Source organism: Podarcis gaigeae (assembly GCF_964106915.1).
Source record: "Podarcis gaigeae genome assembly, chromosome: 16".
Taxonomy (NCBI): Eukaryota; Metazoa; Chordata; class Lepidosauria; order Squamata; family Lacertidae; genus Podarcis; species Podarcis gaigeae.
This window is the reverse complement of record NC_139693.1, coordinates 37,401,209-37,424,999: the sequence shown is the minus strand read 5'-3', so window position 1 is coordinate 37,424,999 and position 23,791 is coordinate 37,401,209. Positions and strand designations below refer to the sequence as shown.

Sequence of the window (23,791 nt, the reverse complement as noted above, 5' to 3'; positions counted from 1 at the left end):
ATTTTTCATTGCTTTTCTGTTTGTGACTATTTTATGAGCAAACCCAGTTGGCCGCCAGCATTTCCCCTTATTTTCAGTGTGGTCTGGTATACACCAGGGATTGCTGAAAGGCCCCTTTTCACAGCATAAGAGCCACTGGGTTGGAGCAACAACTTCTTAAGGTTCTTTACTGTAGACCTCATGGAAGCAAATCTGTTTCCACGACATGGAAACAATCTGCTCAGTTTGCCAGATTTGGGGGTGGAGGAGAGTCTGACCAATAGAAGGAAGATGAGATAGCCTTGAATGCATTGCCATAAATGTGCATTTTTGTTTCAGAGGGCCTTTTTGAGTGCTTTCTTCTTCTTCTTTTGCTCTAAAAAGAATAGGAAAAGGAAGAGATAAAGAGTTTTGTCTCAAGATTGCCACGATTAAATACACACATGCAAGCCAATGTGGCTATGAGCAGTCAGATAATGAAGATTTAAGAAGAAGCTGCTGTCGTGAGGTTAATTTGGAAACCAATTCCTGCCCCAAAAGGAAGCCAAACATGCTGGGCCACGCTGAGGAACTCTCCAAAAAGATAAACTTAGGCTCAATCAAGTAAAGGCAATGCAGCCACAGCGTTCTTATCATTTCCCTCTTACTGTGTGTCATGGACTGGCTAAACCTGTGGTGGCCAAACTCGGCCCTCTAGATGTTTTGGGACTACAACTCCCATCATCCCTAGCTAACAGAACCAGTGGTCAGGGATGATGGGAACTGTAGTCCCAAAACTTATGGAGTGCTGAATTTGGCCACCACTGGGCTGGACACAGAGGAAAGGTGGGAGGCACCAGCTGGGGAATCCCTAAGGGACGAAGGCTCAGAGCCTGGGAAGTGGTGGTGGGAAGACGATGAGCGGTCAGGGGAAGAAGAGGGAGAAGGAGGTGTCAGAAGTTGAAGAGGTAACAGGGTTTAGTGAGCAGGGAGAGTCTGTGGGAGAGAGATGTCCAGAAGCAGAAGCAAGAGAGGAAGGAGGCCAAGAGGCAGCTGGTGAAGAGGCATGGGGGTCTCCCCACCCTGCTGCATCAAGCTCCCCTTCTCCTGGACCAGAAGGGGTATGAAGTGGGCGAAGCAGAGACAGGCACATTGGCATAGTCTCAGATTGCTTGAGAAGGACCCAGGGGAGGAGGAGATTTAGGCAGCTGTGGGAAGATGGGGACCTTCAGCCTCCACAACTGCCAACCAAGAAGAGTTGCTGTGCTCATTAGGCCTGGCATCCCTGAGCAGGCCTTCTTCCTTCTAATAAAGAGTTAACTTCACCCACTCCGTGTGATTTATTGCTGGCTGGGTTTCTTTCCTATGCTGCTAATCTGCTGCAAGACATTGTTTTCTTCTGTTACATTCATGCCTTGATCTCTGCCTGGTCTGATTTCTTGGGCCTGATTATCTACAGTGGAACCTCGGTTCTTGAATGTCTCTGTTGACGAACGTTTCGGAACCTAAACGTCGAAAACCTGGAAGTAAATGCTTCGGTTTTTGAACGTTTCAGAAGTCGAACTGTCTTCCGGAATGGATTACGTTTGAAAACTGAGGTTCCACTGTATTTCCTTTTATTTTGTTTGGCCGCCTATAAGGCTACCTTTCTCCAGGATATGCCAGCTTTCACCTCTTTGTTCCTGCTTCCTCCAACTTAGATTTCAACCACCAAATTCTATTACACCTCTGCTTGTTGCCTGTGAGTTTCTAACTTTTTCTCACTGAATTTTTCTCATTCTCTTACCATTACACCTCCTTTTTCTTTATCATGTTCTTCTTTTTGCCTAAATAAATAAATAAATAAATAAATAATTTTATTATTCATACCCTGCCCATCTGGCTGCCCACCTGCCACCTTGGGCGGCTTCCAGCAGAATATAAAAACATAATATATTTTCTCCTATTAATATTCTTCTTCCTGTGATTTACTCCCCGCACCACCCATTGATGACCTGTCTAATTGTATTTTCTTATCAGACTTTGGCTTTCTTTCTTTCTCTTTCTCTTTTTCGGCTTTGACTGGCAACTTGCTTTGCAGTGCAATGCTCCAACCTGGGGAAATGCAGAGCCAACTTCCCTGCGCGCGCACCGCTTCCCAACCCAGCGGTGGGAGCGCGCTGGACGCGGAGGAAACGGGGGAAGCGCGTGCACGGACTAATCTGGAAACTCCGGACTGCTTTGCAAAACCGAAACAGATTCTCGAGAGGGCATTGCGTGCATTTACACCCGAGGGATTTCTACCCAGCTTGTCAGCAAAATTCCCAGGGCAGCTTTGCAACATTTAAACACACAATAAAGCAACATTCCAAACGTGCGGCGCATCTTGCGCGCCCGGCGAAATACGCGAGGCACCCGCTGCTTGCAGCGTCTACAAAGAAGTGATTCCAGGCAAGGATCCCGCACAGCGCAGCCCTCGGCGCGCCCACCCGGAAGCAAGCCCGGGAGCCTCGGCGTCGCCCGGCAACCCAGCCCGTCGCCTGGCAACGGAGGACGCCGGCGAGGGAGGGATGCTCGGCCATGGCGGGTCCCGGCGCCGCCTCCGCCGCCTTCTGGGAGCACCTCCGCCGGCTGTGCCTGGACCAGTTTCCCTGCGGGATCGGGAGCTGGGTGAGCTGGAGGGAGGCGAGGAGGGCGGCGGGAGGTTAGTGGGGCCTGGGGAGGGGGAGAGGGAGCGGGGGGGGGGAGATCCTCGTGCTCTCTGCCACTCCCGCCCAGCAAATAGCTAGCTGCCCCATGGCACTTCCACGCAGGGCTGGCCCGGGTGCGGGGCGCCAATGGCGGGAATGGAAGGGAATGCAAATTTCAGTACAATGAAATACAATATAAGAAATAACATAAGCAATAATAATAATAATGATAATAATTTTATTTATTTATATCCCGCCCTCCCCAGCCGAAGCTGGGCTCAGAGCGGCTAACATCAAATGTATAACACATTAACATAAATAAAGCAATACACACACATACAATTTTGTGTGTTTGTGTGTGCGTAGACACACACACACACACACACAGATATAAAAGGTAAAGAACTCCTGACCATTAGGTCCAGTTGTGGCCGACTCTGGGGTTGCGGCGCTCATCTCGCTTTACTGGCTGAGGGAGCCGGCATACAGCTTCCCGGTCATGTGGCCAGCATGACTAAGCCGCTTCTGGCGAACCAGAGCAGCGCTCGGAAACGCCGTTTACCTTCCCGCCGGAGCAGTACCTATTTGTCTACTTGCACTTTGACGTGCTTTCGAACTGCTAGGTTGGCAGGAGCAGGGACCGAGCAACGGGAGCTCACCCCGTCGTGGGAATTCGAACCACCAACCTTCCGATCGGCAAGTCCTAGGCTCTGTGGTTTAACCCACAGCACCACCTGCGTCCCTCGACATATAGATACACACACACACAAAATTAAAAATCATGCTCAGTACAATTGCTACAGCAGGTGGGAAGATGTTTTAAGTGGTCTGCCAAGACCCTCCTCCATTATCAGGTCGTCCGTCGGGAGCAATAGATGGGGAGCGGCTCCCGTAGACACTCATCCTGTGGGTGTCTTGTCTTCTTCTCTGCAGTGCCCCCCCCAGAAGCTTATACATCTCTCCTTTCTGTCCTCCGCAGAATAAGTCCCGTTTCCCACCGAGGAAGGCCACAGTTTCTCCCAGTTGGGCCTTGCCAAAGGCCAGAGCTTCCCCTCGCGAAGGGTTCCTGCCGCCAGATGAGGAAAGTGTGGAATCGCTCACCGACTACCTGAGAAGCCTGGGCTCTCCGTGGGCCCTGCCTGCTGACTGCAGCCCTGAGGACCAGCAGCTGAGGGAGCTGGCAGTGCAGTCTCCAAGGGACATCCAGGACAGCTTAATCTTCTCCTACTTCAAATCGCTCAGGATTGTGAACAAAAATGTGGGTGGCCAAGACTCTTGGGTGGTTAAGACCACAGCTCAAGGATTAGGGAACCTTGGCTCCCCTCCCAGGTCAAGTGGGTCCCGCCAGCCCTCCCCATTTGACCTATAAGGCCATTGTGGCCAAGCTAAGCCCTCTTACCTGTGGGGGCAGCACCAACGAAGCCTTGTGTCTGTCGCTTTGCAAATGCCTACAGTCAGCTGATGATGGAGGGAGTGGGTTTTTTTTTTTTGCTGAGCTGTGCAGGTGTTGACAGTTCTCATTGTTGGCACTTGCATAGGTCAATGTGTGGCCCTAAACAAGCCTCAGGCATCAGCTGATTTTCAGGGCCTGCATAGTTCTGTGTGGGTAGCACCCAAGACATGTTGAGGGATGCCCTGTAGCCCAGGGAACAGCCTAGTGCTTATATTCCGCTCTGATGCTGATGCCTTGTTTGTGCCACTCTGACTCAGAGCTTGAGTGCTCCCCTTCTGTGGATAGCTCAGTTGGTTAGAGCGTGGTGCTGACAACACCAAGGTCACAAGTTTGATCCCCAAATGGGACAGCTGTGTCTGCCTTCACTGTAGGGGTTTCTCAGGGTCCCTTCCAACTCTATGATCTAAGTGCATCGACTGCTCCTTTCTGACTGCAGAGTTCTCAGGTGGGACGTAACTGCCTTCTGTATTTGGATTGCCATGGCATTGCGTTTTTGAGTGCAAGTTTCTGACAATTTTAAAGCAAGAAATTGAGTGTGGTTGTTGTTTGCTGGGTAGGGTTAATTCATTTTCTTAAGTCCTCAGGCTGCATTTACTGTGCTAGAGCTTTCCAGTGGATCGCTCGTTTCCTGCTTGTGACCGCCTTTGACTCCATGAGTGTTGTTGGTGTTTTGCTCTCTTCCTAGGTGACTGAAATTGATGCTGATTTGTTAAAGTTCCCCAACCTGGAAGAGCTAATCCTGAGTGCAAATCACATCAGCAAGATCAACTCCAGCAACCTCCCTCCAACCCTAAAGGTACCTGCAGGTGGGAGGGAAGGTAGATAAGGGTGGGAGACGTGGGAGAAGTTATTGGAATGGAAGATACATGGAACTGAGAATGTCAGCTAGTCGGTGGGAGGACCGGCTGAGGGGTGGGCTGCTGAGCTTCCCACTGGAACACAGGATCGGCCCCTGTGAGAAACAGGCTGCTGGAATACATAGGCCTTTGGTCTGATCCAGCCACAGGGCTCTTTCTGGGTCAGAAAGAGTCAGATTGCATTTCTTACAGAAAGTATTGATTGGATGTGTAGAGATCTTTCCTATTCTAATTAATTCAAGATGGTTCTGGAAGCTTCTCTGTGTGAAAGAAACAAGCAGAAGGCTTGTGTTGTTTGGGTTTGTGCTTTCCCTGAAGGTAAAATTCCTATTCTTTCTCCTTCTATCTGAGGACTCCCATTAAACGATTTGGATGTGTATCCAGCACTCTTGCCCTCTTTGTTACCTGAAGGTTATTTCCTCCCTCTTCCTCCACTTGGCAGGTCCTAGAACTTTGTGGCAACGAAGTGGATGGTCTGAAGGACTTGTGTGCCCACCCGCCTCCTGAACTCCAGCATCTCGGCCTTGGCCACAATTGCCAGCTCGGTTCGTCCGAAGAACAGTACCTCACAGACACTTACTGGTAATGGGAAACTTTTAAGCAGGCAGGAAGAGGAATGGAGGAGAAATTTAGTTCAGTGCACATTTGAAGCTAAAACAGTGGTTCTCAAACTTTTTTCTCTGGGTCTCGTTTTCAGGAGAGAGTTCATGCCACACCAAATTTTTCACAGATAAGAAATACATTGGAAAACAAAAAAGAACAACTCCTAGCGGAGCTGGATTTAAAACACAGAACACAACTATTTCATAATATGATCATGGGAGATACAGAAAGTATTCAAAAATGCAGCTGCATAAGAACATAAATCATTCCCAAAATATAATTGTAAACGAGTCTTCTCCAGCACTCTGTTCAAACAGCTATTCTGGATCACAACTAGGATTTTCCTCTGTATCACTTGATGTTCTTGTTCTCATTTTGAAAATATATCTATCCATATTCTGCAAATAAAAATTATATATATATACTACACTACACTACACTACACTACACTACACTACACTACACTACACTACACTGAAACGTATAAATGTTTCTTTGATTTTTCTTGACTCTTCTCACCACCCTTGCCATCCTCTCCTGTCACACTAGGGTGGCTCACCACACCCTTTGAGAACCACTGAGCGAAATCTATAAAAAAATTGCACTTTCTGAAACAATAAGCAAACTAAAAGACAGCCATCCTTTGAAATTTGCACTTATCCAAATGTTGTGATGGACCAAATGTTTATAAAAATGTATATATTGGTTGAAAATGCATAAAAATGATGGTGTTAGTAGGAAAATACATACAAAAATCATTATATTAGGGAAAATGGCTTGCAAAAATGTGTACATTAGTCAAAATTGCTTATAAAGATGTGTTTATTATGAAAAATTTACACTAAAATGCTGGTTAATTTTTATGAGGATCTTTTTAAAAGTTGTTGTTTTTTTGGCTGATTAGGATTGGAGAAATGAAAAACTGGAAGAACTGAAAATGACAGTTCTTTCCATCCTTAGGCAGGAATATGTTAAGAGTGTGGGAAACGCATTGATCCCCCACCCCACCTTCTGCCACTAAGTTCAGTCTCCCTTGAGGTGCAGATGGGGAAGGACCTTCCTCACATTCTTGGTCACAATCAGGTGGGGCTGAGAAGGAGGAAGGAGGAAGGAATTAGATTTAGTTCTCAGTTAAAAGTGAACTCGCCTAATTCCCACGTTATGAAACAAAACACCAAGCAAGACACGGTTACTCTTTGAAATTTGCACTTTTCGAATGCTGTTTCCCAACCAAATAATGTTGTTTTTATTAAATGCATAGACTAGCCTAAAGTGTAAATGTAAAGGGACCCCTGACTGTTAGGTCCAGTCACGGACAACTCTGGGGTTGCAGCGCTCACCTCACTCTATAGGCAGAGGGAGCCGGCGTACAGCTTCCGGGTCATGTGATCAGCATGACTAAGCCGCTTCTGGCGAACCAGAGCAGCGCACGGAAACGCCATTTACCTTCCCGCTGGAGTGGTACCTATTTATCTACTTGCACTTTGACGTGCTTTCGAACTGCTAGGTTGGCAGGAGCAGGGACAGTTCTATCGCATCTTGTGCAGGGGTTCAGTACACATGAAAATTTCGTATATCCAAACTCTTGGTATCACTCCATGACTAGCACCCCCAGAGCCTGTTGCACTGAGTGTAGGCCATGCTCAGTGATGAAGGCGGAGAGCATAAAAGCATTTTCCATGCTGGGTAACCCCAACCAGACTTTCCAGCTCTGGAATCCACGTGGTGCTTGTGAGAGATCTTGCAGGAACTTGGATTGCCCTGCAAGATCTTGCATGAGCACACAAAAGCCCCCTGCCATGCTTGGATTTAACCTGTGCCCTTTCAACCAGCCTGCCTTCAATCGCATATGGTTGAGATTGTGCCAGTTAAAATATGTGTAAGATACAATCATACTGTATTATGAAAAAAATACTGATTTTTTAAAAAATTGCAAACTGATATTGAAATCGGGAGAACTGAATTTAAGGTTGGAAAAATGAGAAATGGAGAGAGACTAAAATTGACGGGTTTGCCCATTGCCAGGAGGGACACACAGAGAATGTGGGGCACTATGTTCATGTGTGTGCGCTTCTCACTGAGTTCAGTTCAGCTGCCTTTAATCTCGAGGTGCCCAATGTGGTCCTCCCCAGATCCTGTAGGACTCCAATTCCCACCAGGCCCAGCCAGCAACATCCATCTTAGCTGTCCCTGTTCCCATTAGCTCTTACTAAAGACCCATTCCCTTCCCTTATTTTGCCTTAGGCCGAAACTCGTCTCCCTCGACTTGAGCTACAACAATTTCACCAACTTGCTGAGCCTCCTCTTGAAGCTTTTGACGATGAAGAAACTGCGGGTTCTGGTGCTTCAGGGAAACCCACTCGCCCTGCTGCCTGGCTACAGGGGGTTTGTCATCGATAGCCTGCCAAAACTCTGCACGCTTGACGATGTGATCATCACACCTGATGAGAGACACGACTTCTTAGAGCTGTCTAGCACTCCGGGTGAGGCTTCCTTAGTCAAAGAGCAGTCCATTGATGGAATTTCCACATCCCTGACAAGTGGCCAGACAGGGCTATCTTAGTTCCAGCAGCCAAAACATCCAAGGTGTGATAGTCAGGGCAAGTAAAAGAATTGACTCATACTCAGAATGCCAAACCTAGCTTTGCAGTGCAGCTGGACACTTGAACCCAAACCTGTGTATGTTTTTCTGGATCCTCAATATTCAGTTTCTCCCCAGACCCTGTAATATTGTGGCTCTTGGGCGACTCCTAGTGGTGTAGACTTTTAGGCCTCTTGTGAAATAGACTAGGATTCATGCTGAAGCAAAGTGTTCAGGACTGCCACCTTGTGTGATATCATGGAGTCCAAAAATGTGGGTTTTGGGGGCTCTAATAATCGTGCGAAGTTGCAATCCCGTTTTTTGAGGTGCTGTGCTGAATTGCCTCCGTTTTAACCCCAAAACACCCGCGCGAATGCTAAACATTCTGTGAAAACACAGAATGCTGATTGTTGGGTGAAAACATGGAAAGCCAGAGGAAGTGGAATGGAATGGAGTGTCCTGGGAGAAGGTGTAGCTGAACCCTGAGCAGGAGCATTCTACATTGCAGCATTTTGTTGCAGCTCCCGCTTGTACCCACCCACAATTCAGTGCTCTCTACTCCCAACCCCATGAGAGCTTTGCACAGCTGAAACAGCGCACCTTCCTTTGCTCCAACGGCTTGACCAGTCCTGCTTTGCTAAGCATTTTGGGGGCAGATGTTACATCCTGCCTGGGTGTGTCTGCGATCTGTCTGCGATCTGCCTGGGTCCTGCGATCTGCATTCAAATGGATGCTGCTGTTTAATGTTTCGTCTCCTGCTTTCGCAGAGCTCTTAAAGTGCTACACTAAAATGGTCGTGGTCGTTGGCAAAGTCAGGGGTGTCCCTAATCCTCTTGGCCCAGAGGAACCGGAGACTGGACCTGAGGCTCCGATAATCACCTACAATTACTACGTGACATATGAATTTGCCAAAGATGAGAAAATTGAGGAGAAAGAAGCAGACAAGGTAGACGTTCTTGAAACAGGGTTGTATGAATGCCACTGATTAAACTGGTTGCCACAGTTCTGCGCTTTCTCCAGGGAGCCCTGGGAACTGTAGTTCTGCAAAGGGCGATAGGGAACTATTATTATTATTAAAACAATTATTAATTTTTTTAAAAAAAATCGCCCTTCAGCCAATGATCATAGGGTGCTTTACAATATAAAAAAACACAAAAATGCATAGCATGATAACAGACATAAACAATACCCCCTAAGACATACACACAGCTTAAAAGGCTATAGATTTTTTAAGTAGCCAAAGGCCTGGCACCTAAAGATATTAAATGAAGGCACAAGCTACAGTTCCCAATGTGGGGGAAGCCATGACAGTTACTATAGTATATCTTTGGTAGTGTGAACAAGCCTTACCCTATAGATGCAGCTTAAGTCCTACACATGGGAGTATTTGCATAAGGGCACAACAGTCCAGTGAGGATGAACCTTGCTTGCAGCTGTTGTGCAGAACCATCAACTGCGAAATGAGGTGGAATTTGGAATGGATGCATTTCAGTAATGCAAAGGAGGCGGCAATTCCATCGTACCAGGAGGAGACACCGCAGAAAATTATAATAATGCTTTTTGCCCTCTTTAAAGCTGAATGGCAGGGACACGGGTGGCGCTGTGGTCTAAACCACTGAGCCTCTTGGGCTTGCCGATCGGAAGGCCGGCGGTTCGAATCCACGCAATGGGGTGAGGTCCCGTTGCTCGGTCCCTGCTCCTGCCAACCTAGCAGTTCGAAAGCACGCCAAAAAGTGTAAGCAGATAAATAGGTACCACTCTGGCAGGAAGGTAAACGGTGTTTCCGTGTGCTGCTCTGGTTTTGCCATAAGTGGCATAGTCATGCTGGCCACATGACCTGGAAAAACTGTCTGCGGACAAACGCCGGCTCCCTTGGCCTGTAAAGCGAGATGAGCATCGCAACCCCAGAGTTGTCTGCGACTGGACTTAACTGTCAGGGTCCTTTACCTTTACCCTTTAAAGCTGAATGGCAAAGATAGCAGAATACAAGTGTCAGCTGCAATAAACATGGCAAAGTTGATTTTTTTCTGTAGTCTTTTCTAGGTTGATCAGAGTTTCTGTTGATAATCTTTTGGGAGAAGTCCAATTTTTAAACTAAAGAGAAGTATCAAAGCTCCCAAATGTAGCAATTTTGCTTAGACAATTTTTATTTTTTTCGCTTAAAAATATCTCTACCTTTTAATATTATGTATTCTTTATTCTGTAACTGGTTGGTGGGTTGTAAATAACTTGTTTTATTCAATAGTATACATTAGGACAGCCTTCCCCAACCTTCTGCTGTCCAGATCTTTCGGACTACAACTTCCATCAAGTGTGCCAGTTGAGGCTGATGGGATTTGTAGTTAAAAAAAATCTGGAGGGGACCAGTTTGGAGAAGGCAGCTTTAGTGCCACCTATGCCTTCTCCGCCCCCCCATTTTGATGCATGGAATGCAGCTGTTCTTGGTGTCTGCATGTTTCCCAGCTACGAAATTTTCACGTGATTCTTCTTATTTATTATAATGGCAGTGTGTCTCAGCAATACCGGTATCAACTACATTGAATGTTGAAAATGCACAAGGAGGAGTGGAAGGAGGGGGAAGCAATGAGCCCACACCTGTGGACTCTCCTATCAAATCTCCTACTGAGCCTGGTGAGTAGCTCCACAGGGCCTGACGGAGTAAACTGGACCACAAGTGAACTTGCATTCTGCATGTGTTACCAGCCCCACACAGATAACTCCCAAGAAACCTAGCTGCAGGGAGTTCCTCATGTGCTTAGCTCAGCCTTCTAGCTGAGCTTAGCACAGCTGAGGGCTTCTGCAAGCTTTAAAACTCATGCAAAAATTAACCAGGGTAATTATTAAATAGCTCAGCTCTAATGTCCTATAAGGTCCGTATAGTTAAAGCTATGGTTTTCCCAGTAGTGATGTATGGAAGTGAGAGCTGGACCATAAAGAAGGCTGATCGCCGAAGAAATTATGCTTTTGAATTCTGGTGCTGGAGGAGACTCTTGAGAGTCCCATGGACTGCAAGAAGATCAAACCTATCCATTATTAAGGAAATCAGCCCTGAGTGCTCACTGGAAGGACAGTTCGTGAAGCTGAGGCTCCAAGACTTTGGCCACCTCATGAGAAGAGAAGACTCCCTGGAAAAGACCCTGATGTTGGGAAAGATGGAGGGCACAAGGAGAAGGGGACGGCAGAGGACGAGATGGTGGGACAGTGTTCTTGAAGCTACCAGCATGAGTTTGACCAAACCGCGGGAGGCAGTGAAAGACAGAATGTGCTATGAATGCACTTTGCAAGACTGTAGTAGCTTTGAGCTATCTAGCTGCTGATATTTAGCTATAGTTTCTAAATAATGCCTATTAAAATCCTTTGCTAGGCTTCTACTAGGAAGTTGCTTGGCTTCCTAGTTTCAGAAGTCCTGACTGCAAAGTAGGGCATGACTCTTCAATGGCAGAAAGTTGTTACGCAGCCGCCTTTGTTTCCAAGCTCTTTCCCAAAGTCTGTGGATGAGTAAAGGACAGCCTTTAAAATGTCACCAGGTTTAAATGCACCATAAATGCAACTACACATATGCCAGTCTCTTCAAATTAAGTCCAGGTTTTCTTCACCTGCTATGGGAAGGAGGGGGAACCTGTGGCCCTATAGATGTTGATGGACTACATGTTCCATTATCCCTGACGGTTTGCCATACTGACTGGAGATGATGGGAGCTGGAGTCCAACCATAGCCGGAGGACTGTAGGTTCCTGCACCCCTGTGCTAAGGGACAAGACAAAGCACAAGTGTGATCCCACCTCTCCTTTTCTGTCAAATCTGTTATTGTCACACCTACAATAACTGCATTTAAATCAGTCATGGATAATGGACATTGTAGTCCAGGACATCCGGAGTGCACCAAGTTGTTGGAAGTTGGTTTAAATCAATAAAGCTTTTCTCTCTTTGCTTGGACCCCTTCTTTGCAGGGAAACAGTACAGAGATATTAATTCTGCTTAATGAAAACTTGATGTGATTGCAAAGTATGCAGGCTGTTATCTTTAACTGAACCACATCTTTGGCTCAGTTAAAGAGAATCATTGCTGTCCTTGATTTTCTGTTACCTGAAGGTGATTATCTCCAGCCAAATTTGGGAATGATTCTTGGCCTAGTAAGAAATCAGCTATCCACTTCTTAAATGGTGTTGCTACTGCTTTATCTCTCGGGACACTGAGGAACCTGTTAGCAGAGCATGCTGACTGATTATTAACAAAGGACATTCTTATCCTGAACTGTTACCTGATCTAGCACAAGAGTTTGGGCATTTGTGTTTAACATGCTGAATTGCAAGTCAGACATTGAGGCAAGAAGGGGTTGCTTTTAAATCTACCCGTCTGGTTTGATGCAAAACCCCAGTCATTTTATAAGCAATTGGGCAGGGCAGGGGTGGGCCTCTGGGGTTCGAAGCCCAGGGCATTGCACACCAGAGAGATTCTCCGTATTCTTCTCAAGATGCTTTTGCCTGGCTGAAATGTGTCCTTGGAAATGTGATAATGCCTTTCGCTTGCCTGGATGAAGGGCTAGAGGGGACATTGGGCAGGTCCCTGCAAAAACCAGAAATTTGCATTGCTAGACTGTATGCTTCCATACAACAGTAAGGGAAGAATCCATTGCTCTACCTGCATTTTGCCCCTGGTATCTGCCCACCCCCCACCCCGGCCCCTCAAAGGTGGCGCATGAGGGAATGTGGCCCGACCTTTGAGGTGTCCTGTTCTGAAGATGTGCTTTCCTCAAAAGCCCTTCGCTTCTCCCCCTTAGGAAATGTTTATTCCACCCCTCGAAAGCCCTGGGCTGAGGTCATAGACTGCGACCACACGAAGGAGCATGTCACCAGAGATATGGTTGCTCTGAAGGCCTATCTTCTCGCCGGAACCACGGTGACAGTTGTGGAGGAAAAGGTTACGTATTCCAAGGCAGATTCTGTACAGATACAGATGCAAATATATATGCAAATATTCAAACTGTCTTTTATATTTACATTTTAAATGTTTTTTGTATATGTACCGTATTTTTCGCCCTATAGGATGCACCTTTTCCCCTCCAAAAATGAAGGGGAAATGTGTGTGTGTCCTATGGGGCGAATGCAGGCTTTCGCTGAAGCCTGGAGAGCGAGAGGGGTTGGTGCGCACCGACCCCTCTCGCTCTGTAGGCTTCGCGGACCTCTCCGCAAGCAGCGGGAGCCCAGCGCTGGGCTCCCGCTGCTTGCGGAGAGTTGCCTGCATGCCGAAGCCTGCGCGCGCTGAGCTCAGCGCGTCCAGACTTCGCGGACCTCTCTGCAAGCAGCGGGAGCGCTCCCGCTGCTTGTGGAGAGTTGCCTGCATGCAGAAGCCTGCGCGCGCTGAGCTCAGCGCGTCCAGGCTTCGCGGACCTCTCCGCAAGCAGCCGGAGCCAGTGCTGGGCTCCCACGGCTTGCAGAGAGCTGCCTGTTTGGGGGCGGGGGCGGGGGAAGCTCGGGCCTCCCCCGCCCCAGCCCCGCGCCTGGGGGGGAAAATATTTTTTCCCCCTTTATTTCCCCCCAAAAAAACTAGGTGCGCCTTATGGGATGGTGCGTCCTATAGGGCGAAAAATACGGTAATTGTTTTCACATGTGCTATTACGTTGTTAATCGCTTCATGATGCCCCATGGGAAGTGATTCTGACCTCTGCAGCTGCCTCAGCTTTTGTAGCTGGAGTCAGTCCAGACCCCTCCCTCCCAGGCCAGGGGGGGAAAGCTTGCAGGGCAGGGAGCAAGTCTTTTAGAACTCACAGCCAAGATGGGAATATACTAAAAATCCACGTTAACCTATCTATTCTGGATTTTGGCTTTTTCAATGTTGGTGGATGACATGAAATATTACAATGTTACCTTAAATGTTACAATGACATGAAAACGCCCCTTTGCTTTTGCCTTTTGAAAGTTCACTAATGATCTGGCCTTTCATTGTTCTAATAAACTCTCTTGCTTCACCAGGTTGTCTCGTGGCCCGTCGTTCTCACTCCAAATGAAAGCCCAACCAAAAAAGGCAAAGATAAGGGGAAGGCAGAGAAAGGGAAGGGAAAGGGGAAAGGGAAGGAGAAGGAGAAGAAGGCAGAGAAAGGGAAAAAAGACAAAGGCAAAGAGGAGAAGGGAAAAGCAAAAGATGCTGGAAAGGTAATGAGAGGTGAGAGTTGCGCCCGACTGTTGCTCCAGTCAAAAGTGTATGAAGCCAGACCGGGGGGGGGGGGGGGAGCAGTTAAGCAATGCCTGAAACAGAAATGTCAGTTTGCAAAACATGCATAAAGCATTTTATGTATGTAAACACAAAATTGGAGGGGGGCGGAAATGGAGTTATTCTCAAAAGGTGTGGCAGAAGAGGATGGCAAGGGTGGCGGGAAGATTCAAGGACAACCCAGGAAACATTTTAACATTTCAGCAGTGGTGTAGCGTGGGGGTGCAGGGGGGGCCGGCCGCACCAGGCGCAACATCTGGGGGGGGGCCGCGCTCGCCGCCTCCGGAGTCGCTGAAGAGCCTCGGGCGCAGGCTATAGCAAAGCCCCATGTCTCGCGGAACCGACGAGCTGTGCGCGCGTCCGGGCTGAAGGCGTCCGGCAGGCAGCGGCTCTCAGCACTCGCCACGGTCCCCGCGCGTCAGGGCCGCGGAGGGCGCGCCAGGCAGCCCCTCCTCACAGCCCCGCCACCGCTGCTGCTGCTGGGCCATGTTGCATTTTCCTCGCCTCTCTGCCCTCCTCCTCCTCCGGGCAAGCGGCGTCGTTTGGGCGGCAGCGCCAGCGGCAACTCGCCTCAGATCACCTGACACGGGCGCAAATTACTTGCCTTGCCCCGGGTTAGGGGGCGCAAATTACTTGCCTTGCCCCGGGTGCTGGCAACCCACGCTACGCCGCCGCATTTCAGCGTGGTGCGGTGCAGTATCAAAATATTTTTGTTTTATTTGTAGACTATGTAGCTGTATTGTTTAATACTTTCTGGATGTTCCATGATCATATTGCAAAGTGGTTGTGTTCTGTGTTATATAAATCAAGCACTGCTAGGAGTTGTTTCTTTTTAATTTTCTGATGCATTTCTTATCAATAAAAAAATTGTAGTGCGAGCAAACTTTTAATCTGAAAGTATGGCCCAGATTAAAAAAAATTTGGAGAACCACTGGGTTAAGCAACCTGGGAAGCCTTGCCTTCCCGTTATGTCCAAACAAGGGATAGTGGTTTATTGCGCCTTAATAGGCCACGATTCATAAGCTGGCAACATACTCTGGCTTCAGGTTGGCTGGTGGTCATGGCAGCTTGTTTGGTAGAATGAAACCGTAGCCCCTGGTTTGGCTGTAACGTGCAAAGCCAGGGAGTCTGGCACAGTCCCCTGGGCTCCTTTGGGAGGAAGAGGGTTGGGCTATGAATTTAAATAAAAATAATGGTCCTGGTTTGTTTATTGCACTCATGCAAAGTGTGTCCAAGCTCCTTGCCCCTCACAATAAGCCAAGGTAAGCCAGAATGTCTGGCTTGGCCACTTTGTGAGGTAACAGAAAAAGATCTCACAAGGAAAACAATTAGCTGCCCACAGCCTCATTTTTAGGACGCAGAAGCCTGCCCTTCAAAATTCTCTTCCTGTGTAGACCTGATAAACTCTCTCCCTTCCCATTTTTATATGTCACTTGAACATGTTTCCAAAAGGTGGCTCTGCTTTTGCTGCTGTAGTCCAAAATATCCGGAAGGCTTTAGATTGGTGAAATCTGTTTTGCATTTGTTTGTAGGGCTAGCCTTAGGTAGGCATTTGGATCCTTTAGGTGAGGCAGCAGATGGTGTCTCCCCCCACCCCAGAGAGTATCCAAAACTTGCCAAGTTATTTTGGCATCCAAGGCAGAAAACCCCAGAAGTGCCTCTTTCCTTCTCTGGCAGGTAAAACGAAAATAACAGTAATAAATTAAAAAAACTTTCTGCCTTTCGTGACAGCCATAATTAGCTGCCTTTGGTGCCTGCCTCACATTGCCCAACAGCGGAGCCAGCGATGGTTTTGGATTTTCTGCTGCTCTCAACTGACGACAACAAAAGCAATAACAAGTCACCATATTTTTATTTTTTTTTAATGTATTTAGCAGATTATGTTGCATTTGCAATAGAACTGCCAGGATAGCAGTGTTTAAAACATAGTAAAATTTCCAAGATGTTGGTCTTGGAATTGCATGCCCGCTAACATTTCTCCACCAAAAATAGGGACATCCTATTCAACAACAACAACAACAACAACAATAATAATATCCCACTCATCTGACTGGGTTGCCCCTGCTACTTCAGGCAGCTCCCAACATATATAATAACACAATAAAACATTAAAGAAACTTCCCTATACTTCAGATGTCTTCTAAATGTTGTATAGTTACTTACCTCCTTGGTTCTGGGATCGCATAATTCCATACCCTCCAACATTTCTCTGATGAAAATAAGGGAAAGCGGGACAATCTGGGATCAAATCAGAAACCGGGACAGCTTTTGTAAATCCAGGACTGTCCCTGGAAAATATGGACATCTGGAGGGTCTGGAATTAGGATCCAGTATCGGTGAATCACAAATAAACAAAGATTAATTTATAAATATTTAAATAAATAAAAAGTTAGCTGACTGTAACTCCTCCTCTGACCCACGGCAATTTTTGTAGACTCATTGAGTTTACAATGTACATTATTGCAACAGCTGCGTTGTGGTTGTGTTTATTGTTAGTGTTTGTTACTGTGGTTGTTAGCTGTATATTCTGAAAATCTTTGAATAAGATTATTCATAACCCAGAATGAATTTATCTGATATGCTGCAACCTCCCCATAGGGTGGGAAGAAAAAGAAGTCTCCTCCTCCTGAGCTACGAAGTGACCCTCCCATCGTGAAGGTCCTGGGCTCAGGCCATGTCAGTCTGGAAAGCCTTCTGGCGGGAGAGCCTCTCGTGGAGACCGTGTGCGACTTTGGCATTCTGATAACGGAGTCAACTAGTAAGCCCCCGTCTCCGAAAGAAAAGGTATTTGGCAACTGAATCTGTGTTAAATGCAGCCACCAGGTCAGAAAGGTTGCTTTCCTGAGAAGGCCCCCTTGGGCAGAATTGGGCCTTGGTGCTCCTATTTATTTCACCAACGCTGCCTGAAATAGGACAGAAATGGCTGTTAAGCCTGTGCTTAGAGTCAGAATGGGAGGTTAGGTTGGCCCCCATCCCAACATAAATCCTGAAAAAAGCTTTCCCTGTCATCAACCAACATGGCCAAGGTGGTTTCAGTCTCATGATGGGGCCTAGATTGCAGTTGGAAGGGATCCAGATGTTCCACGTGCTCCAGATGTGCCTGGAGGGAGCTCCCACTCAGTCACCTCGCCCAGGAAGGCTATCTGGAAAGTATAGGGGTAACATTTTCCTGTTGCAACGTCCTCTAGCCTCCCTGCAAACAAACCAGGAAGAATGCTCATTCAGCAGCCAACATCATCTAATCTCCCCACAGCCAAGTCAGGATAAAAGCAGCCAAAGAGGCTTGTAGTGATTGAGAGCTCAGGAGTCATGAGGCCTTTCGTGTGGCCCCTTTGTAGCACCCTGGGGGCATGAGGCCTACTGCATGGAGCAAGGGCTATCTGCTAACCTGTGTGGGATGTCACCCCGCCTACCCACAAATATGGGGCACCCCATCAGCTGGGCTTCTTGTGGGCAATGTTATGTGCATATTGCCTTGAGAATGGTGGTTTAGAACAGGGGTCAGCAAACTTTTTCAGCAGGGGGCTGGTCCACTGTCCCTCAGACCTTGTGGGGGGCCAGACTATTTTTTTGGGGGGGGGGAATGAACAAATTCCTATGCCCCACAAATAACCCAGAGATGCATTTTAGATAAAAGGGCACATTCTACTCTTGTGAAAACACGTTGACTCCCTGACTGTCCGTGGGCCGGATTGAGAAGTCAATTGGGCCAGATCCGGCCCTTAGTTTGCCTATCCATGGTTTAGAAGATGATTAATAAATGTAATAATGATAATGACCTCAGGTTGTGCCACGGAGTCTCAAAATGTGTAGGTCAAGCCTCCATCTGGCTGTACAAACTGTTCCTGGAAGAACTCTTAGTCTGTCATAACCTTGTACGGAAGAAAATACCCACTTTTTAAAATAAATTGGCTGATCAGACTGAAAGTACAGAAGTGTGGTTTGAAAGGTGTAGCTCCAAAGTATTTACCATATTTTTCGCTCTATAAGACGCACCAGATCACAAGACACACCTAGTTTTTGGAGGAAGAAAACAAGAAAAAAAATATTCCGCATCTCAGAAGCCAGGACAGCAAGAGGGATCACTGCGCAGTGAAAGCAGCAATCCCTCTTGCTGTTCTGGCTTCTGGGATAGCTGTGCAGCCTGCATTCGCTCCGTAAGACGCACACACATTTCCCCTTACTTTTTAGGGGGGGGGGGGGAAGTGAGTCTTATAGAGCAAAAAATACTGTAATCGGTATGACATTTCTGACTGCCCTTTTTTTTCTTTTTTTGCATATGTATGTTTCTGGCCTCCCTAAAAAGAACAAATTTCTTTTCTGTAGGATAGTAAAAAGGGTGCAAAAAAGGACAAAAAAGCCAAAGCTGCAGCTGCCGAGAGCGCAGCGACGAAGAAGGCCACCACACCTGTCAAAGGTAATCCCAGGAGAGCATCTTCGTATTATGGTTATTTTGAGTGTCTTTGGGTGCTAGAAATCTGCATGAAGCCTGGGCAAACTGCAAAGTTAAAATCTTCACTAAGACGACAGTTATGCAAAACAGTAGTGTTTTGCATACCTAACTGCCTGTAACTAGGGCTGTGTACCCACCATATATTTAAAGTACATTTGAAAGACATTTCCTTCCTCCTGGGAACAGTAGTTTGTTAAGGGTCACTGGGAATTGTAGCTCCGCTTGGGGTAAACTTCATTGCCCATAATTCTTTCAGGGAAAGAATGTGCTTTGAATATTCTTTAAAGGTATAATGGGTGCATAGCCTAGGGATGTAAGAAAACACCGTTTTCAATTCTGCCCCATACAGCACTGGTTCCAGTCCACTACCGTTTGTTTTCTGCCCAAAACGATTTGTCTCTCCATCTGCTGTGGTGAAATTGCATAGCTCACCTAATTAATTATGTAAATGACATTATTGCATTGCCATAACGCTATTCCACCCTATTAATTCCAGTGCAAAGGAAACACAATACGGATGGGGAGCAGGAAGCAACGTAATCAGAAACGTGCTCCTTGTGGACTGGAAGCCACAAGAATAGTGACTATTTGCACAATTGATTTGTGTTCCAGACATGAGACGAATAAGCAAACATTGGAAGTTAATTTTGTTTAACAAAATTTCTATAATGCTTATAAAATTTCTAAGCACTTACAAAACATAACAGCAAAACATTAAAATCATCAATAAAAGAACATTATTTAAAACATTCAAAAGATAATTAAAAGCAATAAAAAGGTAAAAGATATGTATATTTCGATAGGCATGCCTAAGCAAAAATATTTTAAGCAACACCAAAAAGGCCTGAGGCCAAAAAGCAGGGAGTTCCAAAGAGTAGCTGTGTTGCCACACCAAAGTACTGTTCTCTTATTGAATGAGTATCCACACCGACCAAAGCAGCCAAGATGGAGTTAGGCAAGTAAATGTATGCTCCCATTTCCATTCCCATTGGAATTCTCTGGTATCTCTGTCTGTACCTGCACTTTTGCGAGCATTCTGCTTCTCTTATGGGGACCAGGAACTACTAGTTCTTTTTTTAAGGGTAATGGAAAATAACCAAGAGGTCACGATTCTATGTCATTCTGTTAGACTACTTCGGAACAGAGGAAGCTGCCAAGTCAGAACCATTTGCCCATCTACTCCAGTATTGTCTACACTGACTGGCAGCAGCTCTCCAGGATTTCAGACAAGGAGTCTTTTCCAGCCCTCCCTGGAGAGGCCAGTGGGGACTGAACCTGCGACGTTTGGCTCGCAATGCAGGTGCTCTGTTACTGAGCTGTGGCCCTCCCTCCTTGTCAGAGTGGACTGGTATGACTGTCTTACATACTGTTACGTTGAGGAACTGATTTGACCTTTCCTGGAGATCTCAGGCCATAACAAGGAAGACTGGGTGCGAGAAAATCTATGAGGAGATTGTGCCCCTGTTGGTTAGACATGGGCTGATCCATTTTCCATTTGAATTGCACCCAGAATAAGTTGCAGCCCCCTTACGGTAGGACAGACTCTGCTGTTACATCACACACTAAAGGCATCTGCACTTTCCCTGGGCTTGAGGTCCAGGAACTCAATGGGACTTTGTTCTGTGTTGGATTGTGCTGTAAGTGCACATTTAGCCCTTCATTTAAACACTTGTAAGGAGCTGAGCGCACCACCCGATTTGTTCCAACTACAGGAAATGGCTGTCGTTGCCTTCCAACTGGTGTCATATATTGAGTTACTAGCCCATATAAGTAAACATGGTGCTTGTGGCTTCCAGTTTTCCATGATGCTGATTATGATGTTTACCTGGGAGGCAGGTAATTCCTTTCAGCATCATGTGGAGAGTTGTTAAGCCAGGGCAGAGTTGACTTTGTGATAAACATTCTGACTTATCCATTTGTCAGGGTGCCTGGGTAGGATAAATGAAGGGGAAATATGTTTTCATATAGAGGCATTTCCTTGAATGGTTTGTGAAAGGCAGACAGTTTGTTTGCAGGTGTTTGGGTGGGGGGGGGGGAGAATTATGACTGTTGAACTTGAAAATGTTGTTTTCATAAAGTCACGTGGCAGGGAAGTGTGGTATCAATTCATGCATGAGGGATTCTGCCTACATGCACCCCAAACAGCAACGAAATATTTTGGCAGCAAAAAATAAACCTGGAAGATGAAGAAATAGCTGCAGGTGTCTTTCACTTCAGCTCCACTAGAGGCACTTTAGCAATAAGATTTTGTGGTCAAAGTCTTCGACAGCCTGGTGTCTTCTACCTGTTTTGGACTACAGCTCCGCCCAGCACCTCTGTGCTGGCTGGAGCAGATGGGAGTTGTGCTGCAAAAGAGCTGGAGAACACCCAGTGGGAGAAGGCTGGTTCCAACAGTAAGCAGGGGCTGTATGTGGCAATGACCATGTTAATGTAAACATATGAAATGGCATTGAAAGTTATAGATTAATCAAAACCTTAACGATTGGGCGTGGTTTAGCTCAGGGGGTAAAGCTCCAAGAAGTCTGTCTCTGGGATCTTTAATGACTCCCAATGTCAACTGCAAACAATCTGATAACCTGCACCTTCGCTTTTCCTTTCAGCTCAAAACCTCTTGGAGTTATGAATTTAAAAATTACTGAATGGGTAGTCCCTCCTTGGGTACATAGGAAGGTGACTCATACCCATTGGCCCAACTAGCTCAGGACACTGACTGGAGACAGGGTTGCTCTCAGACCTGCAGGCTGTAAAACATTTTGCTCTACCACTGACTGACATCCTTTCCCATTCCCCCCCATCAGTTCAGCCCCTTAGAGGTATGAATAATAGTTGGTTAAAAACATACCAACAAACCCTGAAAGGCTACACGGGTTGAGGGAAAAGGTCCTTCAGGGGGTCAGTTATAAGTACACCCACCCAGTGGGTAGGAGGCTTAAAAGAAGCAACAGTACATATTTCTCCCTGCTTTTTTCCAGGAAAGGGGAAAAAGAAGGACTCTCCAGACGGGGCAGATATCCTTCAGAGCCAGCCAGTACCGCTGACGGTGGAATTCCAAATGCAACATGTGAAATGGAATTCAGCTTCACAAATCCTTTTACATTACAACATGTCAGAGTAATTGTTTTGTGGGGAGCACAGATTGTGCTTTTTAAAAAGCTTCAGGGGTGAGGGATGTGGACTCTCAAGAGCTATGTCTACCTGCTGCGGGAAGCTGAGGTTGTAAGGGCAGGTAGTCGCAGCAAAGGTTATGCCTTTATATCACACATCTGCATCTTTGGCCTGACCTCAGAAGTTTGATCATTCGGCTCATCCTGGATGCAGGGAGCATCACTTTCCTGTGGAACACTGAAGACCTGGTGCCTTTGGGTGGGGGGCAGTGCAGCAGAATTGATTTGCAAATGTTCTGAGGTTCTGAATAGACAAGAGTCCCCCACCCACAAGCCTTTCTGCTTCCAAGATCAGCATTAGTGGCCAAATCCTGCCCACCCCCTTTCCCCAAAATAGAGACAATATATTTGATGGGACCATTGGCTTAAAGAGAATGTACCAACAGTATGTCGTCTGATTTTCAGTTTAGCCTCTAAACCTTTGAAAGAATCAAGGGAATAAAATCTTTAACCATCTATCAGCAGCTAATATATCCTCCTGTCCCACTGTGTGGAAAGTTTGAAACCTGCAAATATGGACACCCAAAAGCCTACGTATGTGGGTGTAAATGCATGTGCGCTCTCTGTTCTTTATTTGTGCCTGATAATTGACACTCCAAAGCCTGAAAAAGATTTACTCAACAATTTTGTCTTCAGCATCTAGTACATTTCCCACACCAGCAAATTGCATCATTGTAACTTTTGGGACTACTCTGGACATGCTATCTAGCTAGCAAATTTAATAGAGTATCTTTGGTTTGGTGAAATATGTTCTATTCGCCAACCTGGATTATTAGTTCCATTTATCACAAAGCAAGTTTTTAGACCTCATGGTTTCAGAGAAGCTCAGAAGAAAACTGAATAGCACTTGCCATAGTTGAGCTAGAGCTTCTGTTGACTTACCTCTCCTACTGCACCCTGCCTCTCATGTATTCTGCACTTTGTGAAAAGTCTCAACAGCCCACCTGGTGTTAATAATAAATGTTAACTAGGAATGTTTATGTGATTCGAGTTGTTTATTTTGCAACAGAAAATCTATGCTTCCCTTGAATTTTATTTATATTGGTCTACAGAGACTGGCCAATACTTTTTGGCTTTTGCTCTCCACCTCCAAAATCAAACACAGCCCCTATACTGTAGGGCAGATTTTGTCAAGCTGGTGCCCTCCAGATGTTTTGTACTACAACTCCCATCAATCCCCACTGCTGTAGGGAGTTACCTCTGCACCCGTATCTCTCTCAACCATTTCCCTTTCAGCCTCCCGCATCAAGATGATTGGCAGAAGGGTGGAATATGATTATCTTCCTCTCCCTTCCCCTTAAGACACCTTTGCATTTGGGGAAGGGCTACAGAGCATTTGGGAGAAGGAATGCACTGTACTTTCAAATTTTTATGCTGTGTGATGTTATATTTACGTTGTGTGATTCTAGAAGAATGTCTTGCTTTGTGTGAAGTGCCCATTGGGAAGAAGGCCTTGGCTATAGGCAATAAGCTGAACTGACGAGGACCCCCCGCCCCAACCCTGAGGCTGCAGGGGCCAGAGCGGAGCATGGGCAGACTCTGTTGTTGCTGTGGCGATCCTGGCCTGGAGGCATCCCCGAAAATGCCTATTGCGTTTCCCCAAGGGGATCTGCGAAGGGCCCACTTTCCTGGGGAAAGGGGTTGCAGGGTAAGCCAAGAGTCTTTCCCGACGTGGACCTGTTGGATTTCTGCCTGCCAGCCGTTTTCTTGTTACTTGTGGTGCTGCCCAGCTGCCCTCCGTTCTCAGCCTTTCCCAGATGGACAGTTGCTTCTGCTCTCGGAAGCAGCTGCATTTCCTTCAGAGGACTGCCCCCACACCCGCTTTGTGTTGAAGGGTGACAATG

At 46.7% G+C, this 23,791-nt stretch overlaps 1 protein-coding gene and 1 long non-coding RNA gene across 3 annotated transcripts in view; one reads left to right on the top strand and one right to left on the bottom strand.

The window, feature by feature from the left end:
* Positions 1-23,791, bottom strand: part of LOC310834356 — a 78,485-nt gene that overhangs the window by 39,106 nt on the left and 15,588 nt on the right. The window lies entirely within an intron of this gene.
* LRRC43 (leucine rich repeat containing 43) lies at positions 2,331-22,925 on the top strand. Of its 2 annotated transcripts, none has more exons than XR_014559040.1 (12): positions 2,331-2,607; positions 3,607-3,885; positions 4,766-4,876; positions 5,380-5,519; positions 7,785-8,023; positions 8,889-9,067; positions 10,629-10,752; positions 12,901-13,040; positions 14,093-14,282; positions 16,929-17,114; positions 18,657-18,747; positions 21,756-22,925. XR_014559040.1 is itself a non-coding variant. In XM_083717275.1 (12 exons), exons 1-12 carry the CDS (start codon positions 2,518-2,520, stop codon positions 21,896-21,898), a joined length of 1,902 nt encoding a protein of 633 aa, XP_083573401.1. In that variant the 5' UTR covers positions 2,331-2,517; the 3' UTR covers positions 21,899-22,925. The 2 variants fall into 2 exon arrangements, 1 of the variants encoding a protein (XP_083573401.1); XM_083717275.1 differs by having other exon boundaries at positions 14,093-14,272.

Bases quoted from the DNA above. Each gene is read 5' to 3' on its own strand.
- LRRC43 (XM_083717275.1), top strand. From the start codon at position 2,518: ATGGCGGGTCCCGGCGCCGCCTCCGCCGCCTTCTGGGAGCACCTCCGC. The intron at 9,068-10,628 runs GTAGACGTTCTT...TTATAATGGCAG, and splicing joins AGGAGAAAGAAGCAGACAAG to TGTGTCTCAGCAATACCGGT. The intron at 13,041-14,092 runs GTTACGTATTCC...TTGCTTCACCAG, and splicing joins TGACAGTTGTGGAGGAAAAG to GTTGTCTCGTGGCCCGTCGT.